This window comes from Podarcis bocagei (assembly GCF_964188305.1).
Source record: "Podarcis bocagei genome assembly, chromosome: 12".
Classification (NCBI taxonomy): domain Eukaryota; kingdom Metazoa; phylum Chordata; class Lepidosauria; order Squamata; family Lacertidae; genus Podarcis; species Podarcis bocagei.
This window is the reverse complement of record NC_138137.1, coordinates 61427606-61453822: the sequence shown is the minus strand read 5'-3', so window position 1 is coordinate 61453822 and position 26217 is coordinate 61427606. Positions and strand designations below refer to the sequence as shown.

Sequence of the window (26217 nt, the reverse complement as noted above, 5' to 3'; positions counted from 1 at the left end):
AGTATCAATCCTTGTTTGGAAACTGCTAAATAATTTCCATTCTAGTTTTCTTGTGCCAAGGAGTTTCCTCAAGCTAAGCACAGGTATCAGTTCTGTAGGTAGAGTGACCCAGATTCCCCAGGATAGGTAGAAATGCCAGTGCAAAGACTCTAATGGGACAAGGCTTTTTAGCTTATAAATTTAATTCTTCCCCCTTTTCCAGGAATCCTCAGAGGCAGAGTATTCCATTAATGGCAGCCCAGAAATTAATTCATTCCCTGACCCATCCCACGAGAAGCCAGAGTCTCTGGAGCCTATATCTCCTTCCTTGAAGCCCAGGAAGACACCACTGCCACCTCAATCCACTGGTCCACAGGCTCCTCAGAGGACTGAGGGACTCTGGGGAGAAATCCTGAGCCTGAAACTCCAGATCCTAGGTCACCAAACATTTTTCGGCCACTGCCCCCCAGGCCTCCCCAGTGCCCCCTACCATATAAAAGCATTATTCAGAAGAGCTGTTTGCACAACACACTAAGGAAGATAATAACACAATAAATTCTAAACAGTAACAGCTGCATATTTACTCAAAATCAAATGCACATAGTTTAATTAGTACAACACAAAACCAATGAACTTGATTATGCAATGGAAGTTCTTCAGAGTCTGAGAGTTGTGTACACTGCCACACCTTTGCTTCTTAGTGCCCCCCAGGAAAAAAACCCTTCATGGGGCAGTATCACCCACTTTAGGGACCAAGAGGAAGCCAGTGGTTGCAGAGGAGGAACGGTCCTTTAACTGCCCAGGTGTGGCATTCAGGGGGTGGGGCCTCAAGTCAGCCAATAGCAAACCAGATTCATGGGTAACTCCAGGCCACGGCTGAGATAACTGCTCTGCCTCTGCTGCAGGGTTGCAAGCTGTGGTCTTGAAGCAGACTCCTTTGTCCCTCTCCATGGTGCTGATTCTGCCTCACCACTCCATCCTGATAGCTGAGGATCTGGGCGCTATGGAAGTCCTCTTGCTGGTGCGGTCATCAATTTCCCATGGACAGAACATCCATGTACTACTCACAAGGCTTTTCATTCATCCACTCTCACTTTTCTTCAGCAGTGTGATGCAGCAGCAAAAATAGCTAATCCTATTCTAGGCTGCATCAGCAGAAGCATTGTCCCCGGATTGAGGGAATAGTCATGCTCTAATCTATCTTGGTCAGACTCCCCTAGAGTTCTGTGTCCAGCTTTGGGCACTACAATTTAAGAAGGATATTGGCAAGCTAGAACATGTGACCAAGATGATCAAGGGCCACATGGAAGATGGAGCAAGCTTGTTTTCTACTGCTGCAGAGGGTAGGATCCAAATCAATGGCTTCCAGTTACAAGGAAGAAGGTTCGTACTAAACATCAGGCAGAATATTCTGATGGTGGACTCTCCTTCCTTGCAGGTTTTTAAGCAAGAGGTTGGATGACTATCTGTCATGCATGCTTCTTTTTTTTTTTTACAATAATGTTTATTAGTTTTCAATTACACTAATTCAATGAAAGCCTCATTATAACAATGCCAAATTATAATACAATTACTTATCCCAATCATTCAAATGCCAAATTATATCATTTAGGTGACCTCCCGCATACTAGAATTGATGGTTTGATGATTTACTTTATTTCTGCATTCTAAAATCTTATTCATCTCAATTACAGCCCAGTTGAAATAACAATCCCTTCTACAACAACTGCAATATTAACAACATCCATTCGTGTTAATATCAAATTATTTATAAAGCTGTAAGTGAAGCATTCCAACTATGTCCTCCTGTGTGTGTAAGTTATTCTGTCCGTGTTCCTTCCTGTCCTTGTAAAATATTACATCTATCTTTCCCCAGCCGTTGCTGCTCTCCATCAGGCCTTGGGAGGAGCTAATATCCCATTGTGGTTTCAGAAGGAACAGTGTAATTTTTGCAGCTGCTGTCAAAGTTGCAGAACAGTGAATCACGGGACGGAAAAATCTCCATTTCTCCGTCCCGTGATTCACTGTTTTGCAACTTTGACAGCAGCTGTAAAAATTACACAGTTCCAGTAAATATCCTGTTTCGCCTTTTTTCTCTCAGCCTGGGAGGGAGAGTGATCTGACAAACTTCAAATAGCTCAGTAATGAACTTTCCTTGGCAAGTCCACAGATTCCTTTCATCTCTCCATTCAGCCAAAAATAAGCAAATATATTTCCAATTAAATTAAATTCCAAGTCTTTTTAGCATTCGGTCCACAAATAATAGAGAATAGGAAAGTCAGCTCTAAATTTCCATCATAAACCTTCTGCTGAATAGAGCTTTCCTTTTTCCTTCTTTCTTTATAACACACACAGTTCCACTTGGTATTATACTCCATAACTGCAATCCAGCTTCACCTATACATACATAATTGAACTAGCATTTCAGGGAGGGTTGCCAAATCATATCTGTAAAAAATGAAACTTTATTTAAAGACCATAGACTCCCCTCTCCCCACACCGTCGTTTACACTGATTGAAGTCTTCTTTCAGGTTCAGACCTTAGCAACCTTGCAGCTGATTCAATTGCACAGTTTATGATTACATCTCTTCTCGCACGCACCTGTACTGTAGTCCAAATTAAACTGTAATTAACAGGAGAACCTCTGCTTCCTAATGGCGGCATAGGAGGGTCATTGGCAGGCAAAGTTCTTTTGCACTCCCTGCCTCCCGCATTCCATAGCAAGAGCTATGTACATAGACGAACTGTGAGTGGAGCCTGTTCCCCCCGCCCCTGGGGGGAATTTGCAAGGATAATTACCCTCAATCATCCTTATTTTTACTTCAATAACAATCTCCCGCTGTCGTGGGAGCTGCCTCCATTAAGGCAGAGCAGCACCAGAAGCCATCTGCCATGCATGCTTTAGTTGAAACTCCAGCACTGCAGTGGGTTGGACTAGATGGCCCCTGTAGCCCCTTCCCACTGTGTTTCTATGATTCTCCTGGTATGCAATCTTTAAGTGGGACGATCAAATTCTCCTCTAGGGCATATTTATTCTTAATTGGATCCTCTGGTTCCCAACAGCTGATCAAATCTTTTTGAGACGATTTGTTTAAGCTCCTTTATGTTCTCCTCTTTAGAGTCCTTTTATATTTCTGGGATCTGGCCTCTTTAAAGTGAAGAATTAGCGGTGATAAAATCAGGTTGTTAAAAGACTCATACTGGGAAAATTCCTTTGGAAATCAATATAGGCTTTGTGCGATGTAGCAGTGAGGGAATTTTGGGGGTCCTAAAGGATAGTAATACTCTCTGAGCTTGATTGTAGTAGTTTGAAGGATCGACGTTGATTAAGTCTATATGACCACTTGATCCCCTGATAAAGTCCTCATATGTCTCTTGGCCAGTTGACCCAGAATATACTGTATTTTTCCATGTGTAAGGAAACCCCATGTTTAAGACGACCCCTATTTTTTTAAGCCAAAATTAAGAAAATGCACTATGCACTATCCGTGTATAAGATGACCCCTTATTTTAAACTTGAAAAATTTAGGAAAAAATATGGTCTTATACATAGAAAAATACGGTAGTAAGGCTAACCTTATTCAATAGAAGCACTAAATGATGTTGTTCTTTCATTCCACTTCAAGCTTCTGCCTTGTAAACTCTTGTGATTTAGAGCTCATTTCCTGAACCTTATCTTTGGCTCTCAATGAGTTGGGTAGAAAAGGTTTTATTGATGTCTTGTGACTTATCAAGTCAATCTCCTTTCTGAGTGTCTCTGTAAACCTGTTGATTAGAGTGTCCATTTCGGAATGAACTTCTTTCTGACAGAAAAATGACAAACTAGAACAACTTTTTATGTGTATGTGATTTTATACTATTTTATTTTGTTCTACTCAACTTTGTTCTAAACTATTCAATTTTGTAATTGGTGTTTTTATCTTGACACTGGTCACTGACAGTAATAAAATGACTACTGCTACCACTACTGGTATGCATTCTCAGATGCGAAGTTAGAGTTTCCTTCCAGGTGAAGCTCTTTCCACATTCCAAACACTGATATGGTTTTTCCCCTGTATGAATTCTTTGATGGGGAGTGAGACTTTCCTTCCGGGTAAAGCTTTTTCCACATTCCAAGCACTGATATGGTTTCTCACCTGTATGAATTCTTTGATGGGCTGTGAGATGGGGCTTCTGACTAAAGCTCTTTCCACATTCTAAGCACTGATATGGCTTTTCACCTGTGTGAATTCTTTGATGGAAAGTGAGAGTTAATCTCTGGGTGAAGCTCTTTCCACATTCCAAACACTGATATGGTTTCTCCCCCGTATGAATTCTTTGATGGTTCGTGAGACTTTCCTTCTGGGTAAAGCTCTTTCCACATTCCAGGCAATGATATGGTTTCTCTCCTGTATGAATTCTTTGATGGGCTGTGAGATTGGTCCTCTGACTAAAGCTCTTTCCACATTCTAAGCACTGATATGGTTTCTCCCCTGTATGAATTCTTTGATGGAAACTAAGAGTTAATTTCTGACTGAAGTTCTTTCCGCATTCCAAACACTGAAATGGCTTCTCCCCTGTATGAACTCTTTGATGTGTCTTAAGGATAGCACTCTGACTAAAGTTCTTCCCACATTCCAAGCACTGAAATGGTTTCACCCCTGTATGAATTCTTTGATGCGACTTAAAATTAGATCTCTGATTGTAGCTCTTTCCACATTCCAAACACTGATATGGTTTCTCCCCTGTATGAATTCTCTGATGGGAAGTGAGACTTTCTTTCCGACTGAAGCTCTTTCCACATTCCAAGCACTGATATGGTTTCTCCCCTTTATGAATTTTTATATGAGAACTGAGACTCTTTTTCTGGGTAAAGTTTTTCCCACATTCCAAACACTGGTATGGTTTCTCCCCTTTATGACTTCTTTGATGGGTGGTGAGATGGGCACTCTGACTGAAACTCTTCCCACATTCCAAACATTGATATGGTTTCTCCCCCGTATGAATTCTTTGATGAGTGGTGAGACTTTCCTTCCAGGCGAAGCTCTTTCCACATTCCAAGCACTGATATGGTTTCTCCCCCGTATGAATTCTTTGATGGGAAGTGAGACTTTCCTTCCAGGCGAAGTTCTTACCACATTCCATGCACTGATATGGTTTCTCCCCTGTATGAATTCTTTGATGAGTGGTGAGACTTTCCTTCCAGGCAAAGCTCTTTCCACATTCAAGGCACTTATATGGTTTCTCCCCTGTATGAATTCTTTGATGGGTCATGAGACTTTCTTTCTGCGTGAAGCTCTTTCCACATTCTAAGCACTGAGAGGATTTCTTCCCAAAGGGATTTATTTGAAGGGAAGTGGAATGGGAGCTTTGACTAAAGTTCCCTTTACACTCTGTATATTTACATCGCTTCTCCATGGTGTAGACATTGTCATGGTTTCCCTCGTTTTTAATTTCCAATTCATTACCACCTGCAACAAAGAGAGAAACAGATTACAGACTCAGGAAGAAATGCAACTGTCAGGGGTTCAGGAGCAGAGGCAAGGGCAAGGGAGGAAACAGAGAGCGAAGGGGAGGAGGCAGAAGAAAAGATGAGTGATGACGACGACCCGAGATCTCCGAGTCTTTCCAGTGAATCAGAAGATTCACAGAAAGGAGCACCAGTGGCCAGGGGAAGAGGGGAGCATAGGGGGACACCCCAGGAAGATAGAGCCAGAGGGGACTCAGAGGAGAGCAGTTGGAAATCGGGACCAGCGTCACCGCCAGAGAGCAGGGAAGAGGAAGGGCGCCAGGGATCAAGCGCTGGCAGCTCACAACAGGGGGGAGGGCACGAGTCAGGAGTGGCCACACCTCCGTCGGGGAGCGAAGAAACGGTCAGACGGAAAGTGGAAGGTTGGGCGCGCGCGCCAAGTTCAAATGCACAGGAAAGTGACGCAGTAGGCAGCCAGGAAAGGGAGCCGGGTCCTAAAGCCCGGCGCAAGGAGACAGGGGGTTCCGGGGGGTCGGCGTCAGAAGAATCCCGGAAGGAAGAGACCCCGGGGGGCAGAGGGACCCAGAGGAGAACAGTCAGGCGGAAAAGGTGGAGCAGGGCTAGGATATTAAGTTGGTGCACAAGGGGCGGAGACTCAGACGGAGCTTCGCCGATCTAACCGCTAGACGTAGAGTTGCACGCAGCAGCTTGAGAATGGAAACTGTAACTCAATAAAGACTTTTACTTAATGATCGCTGGCTAGCGTGATCCTCTGTGAGCTAGGATCTGGAAGCAGCTCTGACAGCAACCCTCGGTTATTGAACAATGCTAATTAATGCTTGGGAAAGAGGAAGAACAGAAGGGAATTAAATGTAAGGTCTTACAACCGGCTTCACTGCTTTTGTCGACAGGCGTTAATCGGACCTGAGTGTCAGGAACGGATCAGTAATAAATAACATGGAATAAATGAAGTTACCTTTTAATGAGAACAAACAGGCTGCTCAGTAGTGTCAGTCCCAGTGAGCACAGAAACAATTCCCAGTAGACTATGCCACTATGAGGAAGTCGTGACAGCTTCAAGTCCCTGCCTTCCCCTAACTGACTAAGCCTCCTCTTCTCATGGGTCCTTCCCTTCCACCAGCACAACTGTCTCTGCTCCTTCTTCTTCTTACCTCTTCTAGTTCAGAGAGACGAGGGGGGTAAGGGAGCTTATCACAGCAGGAGGGCTAGACACCCTGGCTTCATCACCAGCCTGACTTGTCTGTGCCTCTTGGCCTCCCTCTTCTTCAGCTTCTACTTCCGGACTCCTCTCTGCCATAGACTCCCCCTGCTCACTAAAACCTGTTACTTCCTCAGCTTCCAACACCTCCTCCTCCCAATCTCTTCCTCCTTTCCCTCTGACAACCACCACTCCCCGGGCTCTGGGCCTTATTCCCTTGGGGGTTTCCCACCTGGTTCCTCCCACCATTCCTCTACATCCAGCCAGTCCATGACAGTGGGATTTGAAAAGCCCTGTTCTATTCCGGAAAAGATTTTGTTCTGCTGAATCATGGAATTCACACCCTACCAATGTCAGTCAGCTCTTTTGTCAATGAAAAACTGACAGAAGCACAAACAGAAACAGAAAACGTGACAGAAGTTTCTTCAATTTCCATAACATCCCTGAAGGCCCAGATAGTTCAGACCAGCCCAACCATGGTTTTAAAAGGCAAAACCGGAGGAAGAATATTCAGAGACAAAAGAGTAGATAGCCCTTCATTCAGGGTTCACTGTGAGGGTGTCAGAATCGCAGATGCTGTAGGTGGTGCTGTTGAGCTCCATCAAAATATTGGAGGTCCATCATATATAGATACGTATTGAATTTCAAAACACATCATGATCCAACAGGGAGCCTTACTGAGAGAGTTCATGATCCCACAATTCTCCTCCATGACTTCCTTATGCAGAGCTTTCTGGTCGGGATCCAGAAAAGCCCACTCCTCATCTGTGAAACGAACAGCTACATCTTCAAAGCACACTGGACCCTAAAAGAAGACGAGAAAAGTCTTCCTCTTAGACGGCCAACAGATTATCTACAACAGAGTGCTCTGCTGCTTTCTGCCTGTTCATTGCTGTTTTGTTTTAATGGGATTGTTTTGCTGTACATTTTAATTATGGATGCACATTTTAAAATACACAATTGTTTTATTGTGTATTTTAATGATGGGTATTCATCTTTGTGTAAATGGATGGAACTTCATCTGGTGTTCTTCAGATCATTCTCTCTGCTCAAGCATTCCACCCTTTCCTCTCCCCGTCTACTGTTCTGGAGCGGGGAAACATTCACCATGCCCTAAAGAACCAAGTACTTGCAGATCAAGCTATGTCATGCAAGGGATTGTATCCAGAGAGGACTCATAAATGTGTCCTACATGGCAGGGAAGGAAATTCCTGCTGATTTGTTGTCTAAAGTTGTTAACAGAGAACAACTGGATGTATATGTACATAGATTGCTGATGTACTAGATATTGCAATGGTTATCATGAAATGGGGGAGGATATTAGTATTTCACTCCTCCCATTGCAAGGATCATCTGATTCTATTGTTTACTTTCTGTTCTGTGAAAAAGGAAGTCTGTCTGTGTGACTTTCATCTCTGGTACTATTGTACCTTTTCTTTCTGCTCTGTCTTGCGACAAGACAGGATGTCTGTATGAGGGCTGCTCCTCTCATACGTGTTTGGTATGTTCTTTAATCTGTAATTAGTAGAAATAAAGTAGGTATGCCCAGATACCTCCTCTCTTCCGTCTGCGCTACTTTTACTCTGCTAGACAGGGTGCTCACAAGAGAGCAGCTGTGAGTCCCACAACACCAGGACCCCTTTCCGGGAATGCTGCGTAGCTCTTCCAGTTGCCGGAGGTGGTCATGGGGCCTGCAGGAGTGTTCCATTAAAGCCAACTTCAGGGGTGCAGGGGGCCACAAGGAGGGGGGAAGCCCTATAATGCAACTGATGGGACTCGTGAGGTGAATTCTGGCCATGGTTTAATGGTTTGTCAATTGTTTAGAAGCTTATCTTCGCATTAAATGTTAAATTGATAAATAAAATTGCAACAACTGATAAATACCGTATTTTTTGCTCTATAAGACTCACTTTTTCCCTCCTAAAAAGTAAGGGGAAATGTGTGTGCGTCTTATGGAGCGAATGCAGGCTGCACAGCTATCCCAGAAGCCAGAACAGCAAGAGGGATTGCTGCTTTCACTGCGCAGCGATCCCTCTGGCTGTTCTGGCTTCTGAGATTCAGAATATTTTTTTTCTTGTTTTCCTCCTCCAAAAACTAGGTGCGTCTTGTGGTCTGGTGCGTCTTATAGAGCAAAAAATACGGTAATACTAGCATCATTCAGAAAGCTGGTGAACGTGAGGTGGTTGTTCATAATCCTCAGTACATAAACCTTCTGGAATGGCCTTTACAGCCTTTGTTAAGGACAATTTTGATAGAAGTCAAGAACAGGAGGAGAGAGAGCCCTTGGTGCCCCATCTCTAAACCTCTTTCCCAAAAATCCTTCATTCTCCCTACCTGATCTGGCTCCAGAGCTGCTGTTTCTCCTCTGCCACCATGCAAAGATGGATGGGGAGGTCTTCCTGGCATCATTCTGTTACCTGTGAGAGGCAGAAGTAAGTGGCCGGCCATTAGTGTATGCTTTTCTTAGCAGTGAAGCAGTACATCTCTAACTACAGATGGGCCTCAGAAAAAGTCTCACCTACTGAATGAATTTTGACATTTGAGCTCCTGGCCCCAAGTGTCCTTCCCCAAAAGATGAAAAGAACCCACAGGTTAGTTTCAAAATTCACAGAATGTGACGAAATGGAGAAAAAGCTCCTTCCTCCTTACCCAGTGGTCTTTCTTTCGTGTCCAATGGAGTATTCTCTTCCTCAGTGGAATACGGGTCCATTTCTGCAAACAGATCCTTTTCATGAAAAAGCAACAAGGATTGAAAACAGAGAATGGAGAGAAAGAATAGAAAAGGAATGGGAGATGCACTTTAGGGTATCAGATATCATTCCTTAGGTGCTTTCCAAAAAAGGTTGGGGAGTTTCAGGATACTCTCTCTCATGTTCAGAGCCTGAGAGTATCCAGAGGACAGTCTCTCTCACCTGCTCTCTCACCTGCTGCTCTGCCTGCTTCCTCTCCTCTGCCTGACTCAGGAGGAAACCTTCGGCCAGGGCCACCGCCTGGGAACTGGTCTCCGCTCCACATTCCCTCACCCAGCTCTCCATCTCCGGTGGAAGGACAGCCAAGAACTGCTCCAAGATCACCAGGTCCAGCATCTCAGCTTTCGTGTGCCTTTCTGGCTTCAGCCACCGACGGTCAAGGTGGTGGAATCGGCTGCAAACCTCTCGAGGCCCTTTGGCCTCCTGGTAGCAGAACTGCCTGAACTTTTTTCTCTGCGCATCTGAGCTGAAGGTGTCCTCCTCACCCAGGATCTTCTGCACAGAGTTTTCCCAGAATCCTTCACTGCTCCCAGTGTTGATGGCATGGCCTCTTCCTGCTTCAGGGCCAGCTGAGTCTTGCTCATCCATCTGGGCTCTCAGGAAGCCTCCAAGAGAGCAGAAGAAAGCCCTTGTTCTTCTGCCGCGTTCAGTCTGTCCTAAGTGTGTGCAAATCCTACAAAGCAAATACATTGTTCTGTTATGAAACTGATACATGGCCACAGGAATGACAAAGTTCTCTGAGCAAGCGTGGATTAGTCTTGTCAAGAACCAGGGCTGGGCTGGACTACAGCCCAGACTCTGAACTGCCTTCAAAAAAGGAGAAGGAGAAGTCAGCATCTAGTCCTTCTAGAAGAAAAGTTACTATACAAAATCTGCAGGAAACCTTGGAAATTTCTGTTGGATGAAACCCTCTTCAGCCACAGCAGGTTCTGCCCCCTTCCTGCCCTTTGACTTCCTCCCCAAAGAACTCTCTTCCATTGTCTCCTGAGAAGAGACAGAAGCCAGCCAACCTGCAAACTTTGGGGTCCTCTAATAATAATAATAATAATAAATTTTATTTATATCCCGCCCTCCCCAGCCGAAGCCGGGCTCAGGGCGGCTAACAACACTAAAATAGTGCAACATTATAAAAACATCAAAGAATTAATTAAAATCAAAATTGATGGCAACCATAAACTAAAGTATTGTAAAGATTGCCAAAGGAGGGAGTCAGGCTGCGCCCTGACCAAAGGCCTGGCGGAACAGCTCTGTCTTGCAGGCCCTGCGGAAAGATGTCAAGTCCTGGAGGGCCCTTGTCTCTTGTGACAGAGCGTTCCACCAGGTTGGAGCCGCAGCCGAAAAAGCCCTGGCTCTAGTTGAGGCCAGCCTAACCTCTCTGAGGCCTGGGACCTTCAAGATGTTTTTATTTGAAGACCGTAAGTTCCTCTGTGGGGCATACCAGGAGAGGCGGTCCCGTAGATACGAGGGTCCTAGGCCGTATAGGGCTTTGAAGGTTAAAACCAGCACCTTAAACCTGATCCTGTACTCCACCGGGAGCCAGTGCAGCTGGTATAGCACCGGATGAATGTGATCCCGCAGCGAAGACCCCGTAAGGAGTCTCGCTGCGGCATTTTGCACCCGCTGGAGTTTCTGGGTCAGTCTCAGGGGCAGCCCCACGTAGAGCGAGTTACAATAATCCAGTCTGGAGGTGACCGTCGCGTGGATCACAGTGGCGAGATCAGGGCGAGAGAGGTAAGGAGCCAACTGCTTAGCTTGGCGGAGATGAAAAAATGCCGCCTTTGTTATAGCTGCAATCTGCGCCTCCATGGACAGGGAGGTATCGAAGATTACACCCAAAATCTTAACGGACGGTGCTGGCACTAATTGCACCCCCGCAAGAGATGGGAGTTGCCCCCTCAATCCCATATCGTCCCGTCCCAGCCAGAGGACCTCTGTCTTCGAAGGATTTAACTTCAACCGGCTCCCACGTAACCATCCAGCCACAGCTTCCAAGCATCTGATCAGTGTGTCTGGGGCCGAGTCGGCATGGCCATCCATTAACAGATAGAGTTGGGTGTCATCAGCCTACTGATGGCAGCCCAGCCCGAAACTCCGGACAAGCTGGGCGAGGGGGCGCATAAAGATGTTAAAAAGAATCGGGGAGAGTATCGCACCCTGGGGCACTCCACACACCAAGGAGTGGCGGGATGACAGTTCCCCCCCAAGCGCCACCCTCTGTCCCCGACCAGAGAGAAACGAGCGCAGCCATTGAAGGACTCTAGGGTTGCTCTCCCTCCCTCCCCCAATTCAGGGCCCAATTCTTTCCTGCTTCTGCCTCAGTTTCTAGCATTTGGATTCTCCAATGTTCTCAAGACACACTACTGGGGTGGGGTCCCTTTTTCTTAGGTCTGAGGGCCAAAGAACAGTGCTAAAAAGCAAGTGCAGTGGTGCCTCGCAAGACGAAATTAATTCATTCTGCGAGTTTTTTCGTCTAGCGAATTTTTCATCTTGCAAAGCACGAAATCCCATAGGAATGCATTGAAATTCAATTAATGTGTTCCTATGGTCAAAAAAAGTCCAAACAAAGCCAAATTTGGTACAACAAGAGTTTATTAAGTGCTCTTTAAGGTCACACATACTGTAAAGAGCATTTCAAAAATTGAAGGAACAATAAATTAAGTTTCTAAACATGACAGACAAACATTTAAAAATTAACAAAGTGTACAGTACATTTTCTAAGACTCTGGGGGACAACTTGAAGAAGGTTCCTCTTCCACTCTTTGCTTCTTGCTGAAGAACCCCCTCCCCAACTGTTCCCCCAGCCGCCCACCACACAGAAATTCAAATCCAGATTTATTTATTTTTAAACAGCAGAGTGGCCCAATGGTCACAGAAAATCATAAAAATGCAGAAAAAAACCACACAAGCTTCCAGATTCTTGCAAACCCCTCCCCAACACCAAGTCCTTGAATTCCAAACACCCCAACCCAAAATCCAACCCCCACCCAAAAAAAAGTTTTTAAAGTTTAAAAGAAGTTTTGGAAAAACTTCAAAAATCACCAAAGTCTTCAAAAACCTCAAAAAAGGCTACCACACCGCGTTCTATGAGTTGCTCCATGAAGTCAAGTCGCAACTGTATTAACGGTGTTAAGAAAAAGGAAACAAACTTGCAAGACGTTTTCGTTTTTCGTCTTGCGAAGCAAGCCCATAGGGAAATTCGTCTTGCGAAGCAGCTCAAAAACCGCAAAACCCTTTCGTCTAGCGAGTTTTCCATCTTGCGAGGCATTCGTCTTGCGGGGCACCACTGTACAGAAGGCCTCACATTCCTACTGTGTCTGTAAGCCCCCCTCTTCAGCTGCTCCCCCTTTTTCTGGTTTTGTTTAAACCTATTCCTCAGACACAGAACACTAATAAGGAACCATATGTTGTAGATATTGCCATAAACATATTGTGCATTTTCTGTGATATACAAATGACAAGAGAAGACTCAGTCGATTTCTTTGTATCCTTTCTTATTCCTAGTTTTCTCCTTCTGTTTAAACCCACATGCTCCCAGGAGGTATTTTCCCTCAGAGCCAGAGCAGAGGGTGGGGCTGCAGTGCCTCCGAGGCTCCAGCAGGGGGCGGGAGCCTCTCCCCCTTTCTGATTGGCCGCCAGCCCTTTTGGAGGGAAAATCCGAGGAGGGAGAGAGTTTGACAGAGCCTGATCTGAGAGGGGAGGGGGGGATTTTTTTATTATTATTATTATTATTATTATTATTATTATTATTCGGAGAGGTTCTGTCTGAGGGAGAACTGGCTCTGATCTGAGAGGGGAGATGGGGATTGGGAGAGGGTTTTTCTGAGGCGAAGGAGCCTCGCGCAGCAACTTAGATAGGAATATGACCCAGTGGAGGGTCTGGCAGGATTTAATCTGGAGGTCTGAGTCTGAGGAGGCAGGAGAGCGAGGAGCTGTGGGAAGACGGACTAAAGCAGGGTCTCCTTCCAGTCAGGAGGGGAGAGATCTGCTAGGAAAAGGAGACCCCCCCAAACCAAGAACAAGGGCTGAGAGGATCCCCTGGGTCTGTGGGAAATCCCTCAGGGTGGCTAAGAGAGAGGAGGGCGGACGAAAAATGCCCCTCGCTCAGGAACCAAAGTATGAGGCAGAGAAGGAAGCTGCACTGCATTAAAAGTAACTGTAACCCCGGTCATAACTAGGTAAACGAATGAGAGGGAAGGTACAGAAACCAAGTTAAGCCTTTTACCTCCTATTGTAGAACCATTTCTATCATAAACCAAGAACTCAGACACTGTCTGACCTCTAATAATGAACTATATGTTGTAGATATTCCCATAAACTTATTGTGCCATTTTTGTGATATACAAATGACAAGAGGAGACTCGGTCAATTTCTTTGTATCCTTCATTATTCCCATGATTGTTATTATAAAACTCAATTAAAACTTATTCCAAAAAGACAACATACACTCACAAGCCCCCCCCCCCCCAGTGCTGCATCTGCATAGCAGGATGAGACCATAGAATCCAGAGAAACATTTGTAAAGGGTGCTGAGCGCTGCCAGGAGAGGTTCCCTTGGAGTGGCTAGGCAACCGTCCTCCTTGCCAGGGAACTCAGGAATTACAGCTGGTGGGAAGAGGGTCTCCCAGTAACTCTCAGCACTGGGGGGGCTGCCTCTTTCACCCCCACCCATAGCTGTCAAGCACCCCTTATTTGGAGGGACAGTCCCTTATTCCAGCGCCATATCCCGCTGCTGTCCCTTATTGATGGATGTCCCTTAAATGATGTCCCTTAAATTTCAAAGGAAGCAGCTCCTCTCCCTCCCTTCCTGCCGGCCAGGGAGGAGGGATGCTCCAACTGTGTTGCTTGGCTGTGTTGCTCACCCAATAAGAAGTCTAAGAACGACTGGGGGGTGGAGCTTGCATGCCTTGTGCTGATCAAATCGGCTGCGTTGCCTGGGGACTCGCCTTTGCTCAGCACTTCCCAGCCGAGAGGTGACGGTGGTTTTCCTTGAGGCTTCGTTTGGCTGCTGGCTGGGCTTCTGCCTTTGGCTCAGAGGGGCTCAGAAGTTGAACATACCTATGCTGAGTGCTCGGATCGGAGTCGGATGGATACGTCATCGACGGCCCACTCGCCCTTGCCGGCGAAAAGGTTTGTCTGGAACATGGTGGGGGAAAAGGAAAGAAGATCTGGGGGGGGGGCTTTTGAATTTGTTTTGGAGGCTCCTTCGATTGACTTATGGGAGGAAAGAAAGGAGCTGGTTGACTAAAATGGTGGGTGACTGGCGATTTCGTGGCGGGGGGGGGAGGCTGTGTGTGTGTGGCTAGTTAATGCAAGCTGAGGGGGGGTTTGGAAGCTGGACTGCATTTTGTTGCACGTGCTGCTGCAAACTTTGCAGTGCAAAGCCAGCCCGGGGAGCCATCTTAAGTTGAGGCTGCATAGGCCTTGTGGTGCATGTGATTCAGATTCTATTCATTGAACCTCTGGTTACAAAGTTGGTTGAACAGTGTTCTCTTTTTTAATATATAAAATATTTATTAAAGTTTCACAAATTTTATAATCAAACACAACAATGCAAACAAACACAAACAAGAAGAAGTGTGGTATCTGAAGAAGTGTGCATGCACACGAAAGCTCATACCAAGAACTAACTTAGTTGGTCTTTAAGGTGCTACTGGAAGAAATTTTTTTATTAAGAAAAAACAAGTATAATTTCAAATCCTTCTTTTCTTAAAACTTACTTCCCCAACCTCCTCATATCTCCCCTTTCTGCATTCCACTTTCAAATTTTTAGTTCAGCAAATCCTCACCCGTTGGACAGTGTTCTCGAAGCTACCAGCATGAATTTGACCAGACTGCAGGAAGACAGGAAGACTGGAGTGTCTAGAACAGGTGAGGCTGCAGGTCCCTTATTTTGGCTGCTGGTCCCTTATTTCCAAGGCTGCTGGTCCCTTATTTTCAAATCTGTAAGTTGACAGCTATGCCCCCATCCCTCCCAAGGTTCCCTCCCTTCCCAGCAGGTCTTGGATTCCTTGGGTGGGGATACCTCTGGTGGTTCTCTGTTCAGGGCTTTCTGGTCAGTCTCAGAAGATCATTTGGACACCTGAGAGGCTGCATGTCTGAATGGGTCAAGGCTGCATGTCTGAATGGGTCAGCCAGCAGTCTGGATAAGACCCCTGCCTGATGAACGGGTGGTGGTGAAAGCTTTCCTTCTAACTGGAGGACAAGGGAGGGTTCACTTGTATCGGGGTCACTGAAATGGATGCAGAAAATCAGTTTCTTCCAAAAGTGCCTGGATCTGGTCAGCGACCACTTACTCAAGAAGCTTGCTGAGGAAAGGGAGCTTAGCCACTGGCTGGGAGTTAGTTAGGATCTCTGAATCCAGGGAAGGTTTCTTAAGGAGTGGATTCACCCCGCCTCCTCCAAGCAGGAAGGGAGCCCCCACTCCGGCAGGGAGGCACTGACCCCTCCCTGGCCCAGCCAGCCCCCCCTCCCTGCTCTTTCTCATCCTCCAAGAGGGGCTAAGACGGATCCCAGCACTCAGTCCGCATCCTCCAGCCTGACGGACTGAAACTCAAGAGGACGAGACTGGGCTCTGGACCCCCAGGAGACTCCTCGGCTATTGCAGCAAACTCGAGTCTGGGGGGATGAAAGCCATGGTTTCCCCACAAAGCGGTGAGCAGCCTTTGCTATGAAGGAAGAACCAGGCTTGCAGCCCTCCTGCAAAACGACCCGCCCTCCCCCCCCCCGGGTTTGCAGGGAGCAAGGAGGGGGCGCAGGACCCTGGGGGGCACGCATGATCTGAACACGGCCCCCCCTGCACCCTCGCCTGCAGCCCAAAGGGAGGAGAGAGAGGGGAGACTCACCAGATTGCAGCAGGAGCCCCCCAGGCAGCGAAGCTTGCAAAGGAGACACACCAAACAGCCACGCCCCGCTTGCAGGAAGTGACTAGGGAGGGGGGAGGGAGGGGCTTTGGATCGGGAGGACCTGGTCCCCCCCCCACCTTTCTTTCTGTCCTCTCTAGGAATCCGGTTCCGTTCCGTGTCCCCCTGGCGAAGCCAAGCGCCCCAAGCTCGCCCTTCCCCTCTGCCAAGCAGGCGCCCAGGAGGAGCCCCGTGCGCTGCGTATTTCGGGGTACCCTCCTGGCTGGGCTCGGAGCTGCTCCCTCCCTTGGCAAAAAAGCAAGAGGGAAAGCTGGCAGGGGGAGGGAAAGCACAACCCGCGCCCTCCCCCCACGGCTAGACATTGCGATCTACTCCCCCTTCCTTTCAAGCCCATGCTTTAAATTTCCCCCATCATACAAAAAACAGCATTTAGCAGGGCAGTGAATGGCTCATGATTCTTAAAAGCCTTTTCAGTGCTCTCCTGATTCAAATTTAAGTCTTAAAAGATGACAGGCAAGAACGATAAATGACGAAACAACACAAGTTTTCACCACGCATCTCCCAGGGGAGCAGCAGAAAACAAGGAGGTTGGTCAAGGGAGCCTCTGAGCTTAATGGCAAGGTTCAACCATTTGCTGTTCGCAATGCAATGAGTATTTGTCTATGGATGTCTCTGTTTACCGAATCTAACATAAAGAACAGTACAAGAGGAGGGGGTAGAATTACCAGTGTCTGGGGTACCTGCACAGGAGCACCTGGGAAAGATTAGTAGGTGCCATGGCACCTGTATGTGCCCAGTTGGTGACCCCTACAGCACTCGGTTGAACACAAGCCAATTTCTCACGCAATGAATGTAAATAGTTCCTCTCCAGCAGGAGTCCTTTGGTCAAAAGCAGGGGTCAGCAATTTTTTTCAGCTGGTCCAGTGTACCTCAGACCTTGTAGGAGCCGGACTATATTTTTGGGGAAGAAATGAAGAATTCCTATGCCCCACAAATAACCCTGAGATGCATTTTAAATAAAAGCACACATTCTACTTGTGTAAAAACACTGATTCCCTCGGACCAGATTTAAAAGGCGATTGGGCCAAATCCGGCCCCCAGGCCTTAGTTTGACTACCCATTGTCAAGAGTCTTTGCTCAGGCTACAGATCTTTCCACATTAGATGTAGGTTTGAAGGTACTTTACTGATGGTAAAGGTGGTGGAGATGGCTATAGTCTTCTTGGTCTCCTTTGTCCTCCTGGTAGCAGAACTGCCTGAACCACTGGCTCTGCACATCTGAGCAGAGAATGTCCTTCTCACCAAGGATCTTCTGCACAGAGCTTTCCCAGAATTCCCCACGGCTCCCAGTTTTGATGGCAACTGTTGTTAGCCGCCCTGAGCCCGGCTTCAGCTGGGGAGGGCGGGATATAAATAAAAATTTTTATTATTACTATTAACATCAAAAGACAACACGCCCTCCCAGATCCCCATATGCGAGGCATCTGCAAAGCAGGATCAACCCACTTTAGAATCCTAAGAAGAGGATTTGGGGGTGCTCTTCCTCACTGAGGGCGAGGTTGCCAGGGCAATGCTGGACACCTGAGACCTGAAATGGTCTCATGGCCTGGGCACATGGGGCCACTCCAAGGTGATGGGGGCTATTTCCTGGGGTAGGAGGGAGAGCAGCTCTTAAGGACCCCAGGATTAGAAACACACACCCCCTCAGCCTGGTGTGAAAATTGTACTCAGTCAACCACAGTTCTAAATTCCTTCCTTGACCAAAAGCACCAAAAGGCAGGAGCAAACAGGCAGATTCATCTCACAGAAGTCCCTTCGGTTGCCATCACATTTGGCGGGGTCACTTCCCTTCTAGGAGGGCTAGACACGGCCTGGAATCAACCCCCCACTGCTCCCAGTTTGGATGGCATGGCCTCTTCCTGCTTCTGGGCCAGCGGAGTCTTGCTCATCCCCCTGGGCTCTCAGGAAGCCTCCAAGAGATCGGAAGGAAGGAAGGAATCCCTTTTGTCTTCTGCCCAGTTCTGGCTGTCCTGAGTAGACGGACCTCTACTTATTACAGTGTTTACGACCTATTTTGACGGGCATTAATGATCCTGGCCCAACTGAACTGGCTGCCAATTAGCTTCCACACCCAATTCAAAGTGCCAGTTTTGACCTATAATGCCATTACCATTATTATTATTATTATTTCTAACAATTCATGAAATTGTCTTCCTTATCTAAAAGTCAGATAGTCATTTATTTTCTTAACATCTAACAAGAGGGAAGTTCCACAAGGCGGGTGACACTATCAAAAAGGCCCCCTGCCTTGTTCCATGTAACCTCACTTCCCACAATCAGGGAACTGGCAGAAGGCCTTCAGAAGTGAAACTCAGGGTCCGCGTTGAACATATTAATCAAAGTCTCTGAAAATTAAATTCATATACAGCCATTGTCTGGTTTCTCCACACTGTGACATCTTTGATGGCCTATCAGACTGGTCTTCTGACCGAAGCTCTGTCCACATTCCAAGCATTGATATGGTTTCTCTCCTGTATGAATTCTTTCATGGACTATGAGATAGAACTTCCGGGTGAAGCTCTTTCCACATTCCAAGCACTGATACGGTTTCTCCCCTGTATGAATCCTTTGATGGGAAGTAAGACCTTCCTTCCAGGTGAAACTCTGTTCACATTCCATGCACTGATATGGTTTCTCTCCTGTATGAATTCTTTCATGGACTGTGAGATTGAACTTCCGACTGAAGCTCTTCCCACATTCCAAGCACTGATACGGTTTCTCCCCTGTATGACTTATTTGATGGGTTGTGAGATGGGCACTCCGACAGAACCCCTTCCCACATTCCAAACACTGATATGGTTTCTCCTCTGTATGAATTCTTTGATGGGAAGTGAGACTTTTCTTCCAGGTGAAACTCTTTCCACATTCAAAGCACTGAAATGGTTTCTCCCCTGTATGAATTCTCTGATGGGAAGTGAAATCCTTTTTCTGGGTAAAGCTCTTTGCACATTCCAAGCACTGATACGGTTTCTCCCCTGTATGACTTATTTGATGGACTGTGAGATTGAACTTCCGACTGAAACTCTTCTCACATTCCATGCACTGATATGGTTTCCCCCATGTATGAATTCTTTGATGGGAAGTGAGACTCTCTTTCCGACTGAAGCTCTTCGCACACTCCAAGCATTGATAGGATTTCTTCCCCAATGGATTTCTTCGGAGGGAAATGGAATGGGAGCTTTGACTGAAGTTCTCTCTACACTCAGAATATTTACATGGCTTCTCCATGGTGTAGACATGGTCATGGTCTCCCTGGTTCTTAATCTCTGATTCATCAGCATCTGCAACAAAGAAAGAAACAGATCACAGCCTCAGGGAGAAACGCAGCGCTCAGTTATTGATCTTTGCTAATTAATGCTTGGGACACGGGAAGAACTGAAGTGAATTAAAAGTAAGCCTTACAACAGGCTTCACAGCTTTTGTTGACAGGCATTAATGAACATATGGAGGCGCTATCGGCAATGACGGACTCCCTCTGAACTGGAGGGACTAGCTCTGTGTGAAACGGGTCTTTTCCGCTACGTCGAAGCGGGGACCCAGCTAAAAATCACAGGCGGATGAAGCCTGTGACCATGGGACTCGGCGGGCACCCTTAGTGCCCCCCCAACCCGCAAAGGAACCCACTAACGGGCTCCAAAGTGAAGAGGGGGAAGTGGCACGGTGCTGTGAGTCAACTGCTTTTTCCGTGGAGTGAAGCCGCATAGCCGTTGCCGGAGTGCGCTGCCTTTTTCCTGGGACTATTTGGCTTCTAAAATAAGCACCCGTGAGTACTTAAACTTTGAACAATCGGACTTTAAACAAGGACTTGCGAGAAGAAAGGAATTGGACTTAAAAATTTATTTTAATTTGGTACTGAAACGGGAAGGTCTAAACAGGAAGTCAGCCTTCCGTTTCTTTGTAGACAGAGTAAAGCAAAGACAACGTAAACTAGAGCTCAGAAAATCGCTGTTAAAGGATTGGCTTTCATCATTTAAAATTGTTGAACCCCCCTTCGGCAGCAGGAGAAGAAGGGGGATCTTTTTTGGACTGTTTAAACCTGCAGAAGTGAGTTTAAATTAAAGTAACTTTCCACCGTCCTGATCCTGGAGCGGGGTGTCAGGACTGACGTTTTGAAGCTCACTGACCAGAGACAAATGTTTTTGACAGATAGCTAAAGGAAGAGAAACATAGTGATTCCATTGTTTCCTTTCGCACTTTAAAGGAACAAATATCGACAAAATATCTCAAAAAAGATACTTTGTTGCAAGAACAAATAGAAGCTCCCCCCTAGAGGGAGATTGTGAAACTGTAACTAACTCCAGGGATCTTGCAGCTGTCAGATTACAATCGTGGGAATGGACTTGTGACCTTGTAGGACAATGTATTCAGAGGCTCTGTTGTGTGCTCTCTGGAAAACAAGTGCCCTACTGGAACAGTTAAGTGAGAAGATGGATTTGATGACTAATGCGGCCAGAATTTTTGAACAGGCAATGGGAAACTATGTGGAGCCCACCCAGGAATTAGATCAGGAGTGTGTCCTGACAGAGCAGAGGAGAGAAGAGGATGTTGCTGAATCTTGGGCGCCAGAGATGGAGGGAGCTGCAGCCTTGCAGGAACAAGAGCTTTTGGATTTGACAAATGAACTTGGAAAAAGCCAGATTTGGAAAGATAAAGTTTGGACTGGTTTGGAAATGGGGGGTTGGATAGACCCCCCTATGCAAGGATGTTTGGACTTTCCGAGTCTGGCAATGGGCCGTGAAATGTTTGGAGCTGTGGGGGCTCTTAATTTCGGAGGGATTCTGAAACATCTTCCTAAATACCACATGGAGTTGAGCCTGGACTATGGAAAAGGGGCTGATCCGCTGAAGAGGGCCAAAAACATCACCAAGCTGGAGTTCCCACGAGTGAAAGGAGAATATGAAGAAGAGCTGCGGAAGGGACATGGAAGAGATTTAAGGGCCTCGGATATAAGGTTGCCAGGTTAATGCGCTAGATGGATGGGATAAAAAGGACTGACAAAACCCGGGACCAGGAGGAAGGGACGCTGGGTGAAGATTGGATTGTTTTTATTTCTTTTTTTATTATCAGGATTGTTTTATAAAATTGATGAATGTTAGAAAAATGTTGGAACAAAATTATTTGGCTTTAGTAAAAAAGTTTAAAGAATTAGGCAAGAATATTATGGTTGTGAGAAGTCGGTAAAAATAAGATTTAAGTTTTAAGTTTTTAAGGTTTCTACAAGATAAGATGAAAATAGATTAAGGTAACGTAATGACAGAATATTATGAAATATGGAAAGGATTTGCTGCATAATTATTAATCAGGATACAAAAAAAGGGAGGAGGAGGTCGAAGAAAGAAGGTAATGAGAGTTGAGGACTTGAGAATGAGGGATGTATTTTTGTTTGTTAGCGGTGTATTTTTGTTTTTTGATTCTGTATGGTTTGAGGTGGTTTCTTTTTTCTTTGTTTTTTCTATTTTTTTTGTTTTCTGCTTTGTTTTTCCTTTGTAATTTCAAAAATTTTCAATAAATATCATATTAAATATAATAAAAATGAACATATGTATGAGAAACTGAGTGTCAGGAGTGGGGCAGCAATAAATCACACGGAGTAAGTGAAGTTAACTCCTTATGAGAAGCAACAGGCTGCTCAGAAGTGTCAGGTCTAGTGAGCACAGCAATACTTCCCTCTGGGTCTGGCCCCTACGAGCCAGTTGTGGGGACTGAAGGCCCTGCCTTCCCACAACTGACTAAGTCTCCTCCTCTCCCAGATTCTTCCCAAGGGATCTTTAATTCCAAAACAGACATCATGATCCAACAGGAAGCCTTACTGAGAGAGTTCATGATCCCACAATTCTCCTCCATGACTTCCTTATGCAGAGCTCTCTGGTCAGGATCCAGCAACGACCATTCCTCATCTGTGAAATGAACAGCTACATCTTCAAAGCACAGCAGACCCTAAAATAAAAAGTGAAAGGTCCCCTTCTTAGACAATATACAGATTATCTACTACACATTGCTCTGTTGTTTTCTGCCTAGCTGCCCCATCTCATAGCCTCTTTGCCCACAATGGTCCTTCTCCCTACCTGATCTGGTTCCAGAGCTGATGTTTCTCCTCTGCCTTCATGCAAAGATGGAAGAAGAGGTCTTGGCAGCATCATTCTGTCACCTGTGAGAGGCAAAGAGAGGTGGCAGGCCATTAGCACATGCTTTTCTTAGAGGTGAATCAGTGCACCTCTAACTACAGATGGTGCGCTCTATGCGCGGGTACCTCTGAAGGTGACTCACAAACTAAGCCAGAAGGAGGCTACCAGACTGGTGACTGGGAGCAGCTGCTGGGACCATATAACACTGGTCCTGAAAGACCTACACTGGCTCCTAGTATGTTTCCAAGCACAATTCAACATGTTGGTATTGACCTTTGAAGCCCTAAACAGCCTCAGCCCAGTAGACCTGAAGGAGCGTCTCCACACCAATCGTTCAGCCCGGACACTGAGGTCCAGCTCCAAGGGCCTTCTGGCAGTTCCCTCACTGCGAGGAGTAAAGCTACAGAGAACCAGGCAGAGGGACTTCTCTTGGCCCCAAGTGTCTTCCCCCAAAAGATGAAAAGAACCCACAGATTAGTTCCTAAATCCATAAAATGCAACCAAAGGGAGAAAAAGTTCCTTCCTCCTTACCCAGCGGCCTCTCTCTCCTGACCAACGGAGTCTTCTCTGCCTCAGAGGAATCCAGACCCATTTCTGCAAAGATAATCTTTCCCTGAAAGGGCAAAAGGGATTGGAAGCAGAGAATGGAGAGAAACATTAGAAAAGGACTGGGAGAGGCAAAAGCTTTAGGGGGACCCAATATCATTCCTTGGAGGCTTTCCAAATAAGATTGGAGGATTAAGAGAGAATTTTGGGATACTCTCTCTCATGTTCTGAGCCCCTTGGGAATATCCAGAGGAAAGTCTCTCTCACCTGCTTTCTCTGTGCCTGCTTCCTCTCCTCTGCCTGACTCAGGAGGAATCCTTCGGCCAGGGCCACCGCCTGGGAACTGGTCTCTGCTCCACATTCCCGCACCCAGCTCTCCATCTCTGGCGGAAGGACAGCCAGGAACTGCTCCAAGATCACAAGATCCAGCATCTCAGCTTTCGTGTGCCTTTCCGGCTTCAGCCACTGATAGCAAAGGTGGTGGAGTTGGCTGCAAACTTCTCGGGGTCCTTTGGCCTCCTGGTAGCAGAACTGCCTGAACTGCTGGCTCTTCATATCAGAGTGGAGGGTGTCCTCCTCACCCAGGATCTTCTTCACGGAGCTTTCCCAGAATCCCTCACTGCTCCCAGTGTTGATGGCATGACCCCTTCCTGCTTCAGGGCCGGCTGAGTCTTGCTCATCCATCTGTGTTCTCAGGAAGCCTCCAAGAAATCGGAAGGAACTCCTTGGCCTTCTTCTAAGTTCTGTCTGTCCTTATTAAAGCGGTTAGTAAATCCTACAAAGGAATATGTCTTTCTGTTATATAATTGATATTATTATCATTCTTATTTTATTAAAATCCTATAATTCAAAGTTCAAGGTGTTTTTTAAAAAATAATATTGACGGCATCATCAAGTACCTTTTCTAATGAGTCTGGCATCTTTTTTAGGGCCGGACGATGCCTGGTTTTCAACATCGTAGTACAGTATATCACCAGCATCCCAATACGGTGGTACCTCGGGTTAAGTACTTAATTCGTTCCGGACCTCCTGAAACTGTTCTTAACCTGAAGCACCACTTTAGCTAATGGGGCCTCCTGCTGCTGCCGCACTGCGGGAGCACGATTTCTGTTCTCATCCTGAAGCAAAGTTCTTAACCCGAGGTACTCTTTCTGGGTTAGCGGAGTCTGTAACCTGAAGTCTGAGTCTGTAAGCAGTTTTAAAAGAGCTGCAATGGTTGTCCATTCTATTGAAGGGGCTCCCCTGAGGGTTCACTTAGACCCCCCACAAATCTGAAGAAGCGCCTCCTTCCCTCCAGACCCTCTGGGGTGGGGAGGCTGGCAGAGGGGGGCAGGGCGGCCCCAGAAAGGGCATCCTGGTGGGAGTTCCTAGGCTGGGGCATACCCTCCCCACCGAGGCCCCCCTGGCCCCAGAGACAGGTGTTTCCAGGCCCCCAACTCCTCCTGGGGCATTCCGGGAGTGGCAAGGACCCCGAGGTCTGGGAAGGGGAGCTGGCTGCCATCTCTGCCCCTCTTTCCCTCACCTGAAAGGGGCTTCTTGGCCTGCCTGCATCCCAGCATCCCCAGGGAGACCAGCTCGCCCCCTCCCGGGCTCTGCAGAGGAAGGAGGGGGCAGGACCCTCCTCTCCCTGACCCCCCCTCCATGCACCCCCCCGCTGCAGCCCTGGGACCCCTTTCTCCCGGGGGGGGGGGGAGAGGAGGCTCACCGCATCCCGGGAGGCGCCACCTGGACGGGGCGGGAGGCAGGCGAAACCTCCCCCGCTTGCAGGAAATGACGTGAGGGAGGGGGGGCCTTGCTGGGGGGGGAGGGCCTGGTCCCACCCCCTCCTTCCTTCCTTCCTCTACTCTCTAGGAATCCAGCTCAGTTCCCTGCAACCCTTGCAAAGCGGAGCGCCCCGAGCTCAGCCCCCCCCCATCTAGAAATGATGAATGGGGAGCAGCCCCGCCCAGAGAGGTTTCCTTTGCGGGAGGGGGCAGAGGACAGAAGGGCTCCCTTGCCATCCTTTGGAGGCTTCCTGAGAGCCGGACTCAGCTGGCCCTGGAGGGGAAGGGGTCATGCCATGGAAACGGGGAGCAGGGGGCGATTTGGGGGAAACCCCTTCCTGACTCGGCGCTCGGCCAGGCAATGTGGACTCTTACCTGTTAACTCTGCTCTCTCCCCTTTCCCCCTTTTCTGGTTTTGATTAAACCAATTCATGAACCCAGAACTCGTACACTAATAATGATCCAGGTGTTGTAGACATTCCCAAGAACTTATTGTGTGGTTTTTGTGATGCACAGATGACGAGAACTCTCGGTCTATTTATTTGTATCCTTTATTCCTCCTGTGAGCCTTGTTTATAAAACCCAATAAGCCAGAATTCCAAAAAGGAAGGAAAAAGACAACACACACTCCCAGGTCCCCATATGCGCGGCATCTGCAAAGCAGGATCATCCCACTTTAGAGAGCATTGGCTTCCTCCTACCTAAGAATCCTGGGATCTGTAGTTTCTTAAGGATGCTGAGAGCTGCTAGGAGACACCCTCCAAGCGCGCTTTAATAATCTGTCCTTTTTGCCAGGGACCTCGGGGAATTACAGATGGTGGGAAGAGGGTCCCCAATAACTCTCAGCACTGGGGGGGGCCTGCCTCTTTCACCCCCATCCCTCCCAAGGTTCCCTCCCTTCCCAGCAGGGCTTGGATTCCTTGGGTGGGGAGACTTCCAAGAGTTATCAGCAAGGCTTTCTGGTCAGTCTCAGAAGATCATTTGGACGCCTTAGAGGCTGCATGTCTGAACGGGTGTACATGTGTCAAAGTCTGGCGAAAACCATGTCGGATGAAGGAGTGGTGGATGGTGAGGAAAACTTTCCTTCCAACTGAAGAACATTGGAGTGTTGGAACTCAGCCTCACAACAGAAGACGATGGCTGTAGCTTGAATTATTGGCGCCCACTCCGACAGAGCCAAGTGGGACAGCCTGCCCACCGGCACAGCCATCGCCCCACAAGTGAGCCCCGAAAGAACGAGCTCCATTGACCCCATGCCCTCAAGGCCCCGTTCCTCCTCCCTGGGGGTGCCCTGAGGACTGGCTGCATGTAGACAGACATAAAAATACACAAACAGTGAAAAGGGAAACCTGACTCACGCAATAAATAAATAAGGAAGATGGAGGGCCGAGAAAAGAAAAGGCTTCTTCTGCAGTGCAGAGTTAGACCTGGTTAGGGCGAGGAAACAAGCTGGGAGATGGCTGGAG

At 47.2% G+C, this 26217-nt stretch overlaps 1 protein-coding gene across 1 annotated transcript; it reads right to left on the bottom strand.

Annotated features, from left to right (window-relative positions):
• Window positions 1–535: 535 nt before the first annotated feature.
• On the bottom strand, window positions 536–24764 carry LOC308569471 (uncharacterized protein). The gene is made up of 12 exons (XM_081163393.1): window positions 24694–24764; window positions 23256–23763; window positions 22974–23055; window positions 22383–22465; window positions 22128–22254; window positions 18679–19598; window positions 16241–16626; window positions 9573–10071; window positions 9298–9373; window positions 8983–9065; window positions 7327–7453; window positions 536–5430 (listed from the first exon to the last, which is right to left on the bottom strand). Exons 2-12 carry the CDS (start codon window positions 23670–23672, stop codon window positions 3872–3874), a joined length of 4359 nt encoding a protein of 1452 aa, XP_081019519.1. The 5' UTR covers window positions 23673–23763; window positions 24694–24764; the 3' UTR covers window positions 536–3871.
• Window positions 24765–26217: the final 1453 nt, after the last annotated feature.

Excerpts from the sequence above, each read along its gene's own strand:
- LOC308569471 (XM_081163393.1), bottom strand. The coding sequence starts at position 23,672 with ATGGATGAGCAAGACTCAGCCGGCCCTGAAGCAGGAAGGGGTCATGCC. Across the intron at positions 22,255-22,382 it reads CAGCTCTGGAACCAGATCAG|GGTCTGCTGTGCTTTGAAGA; the intron begins GTAGGGAGAAGG and ends TTTTTATTTTAG. Across the intron at positions 10,072-16,240 it reads GGGGCTCCTGCTGCAATCTG|GATTTGCACACACTTAGGAC; the intron begins GTGAGTCTCCCC and ends TTTGCTTTGTAG.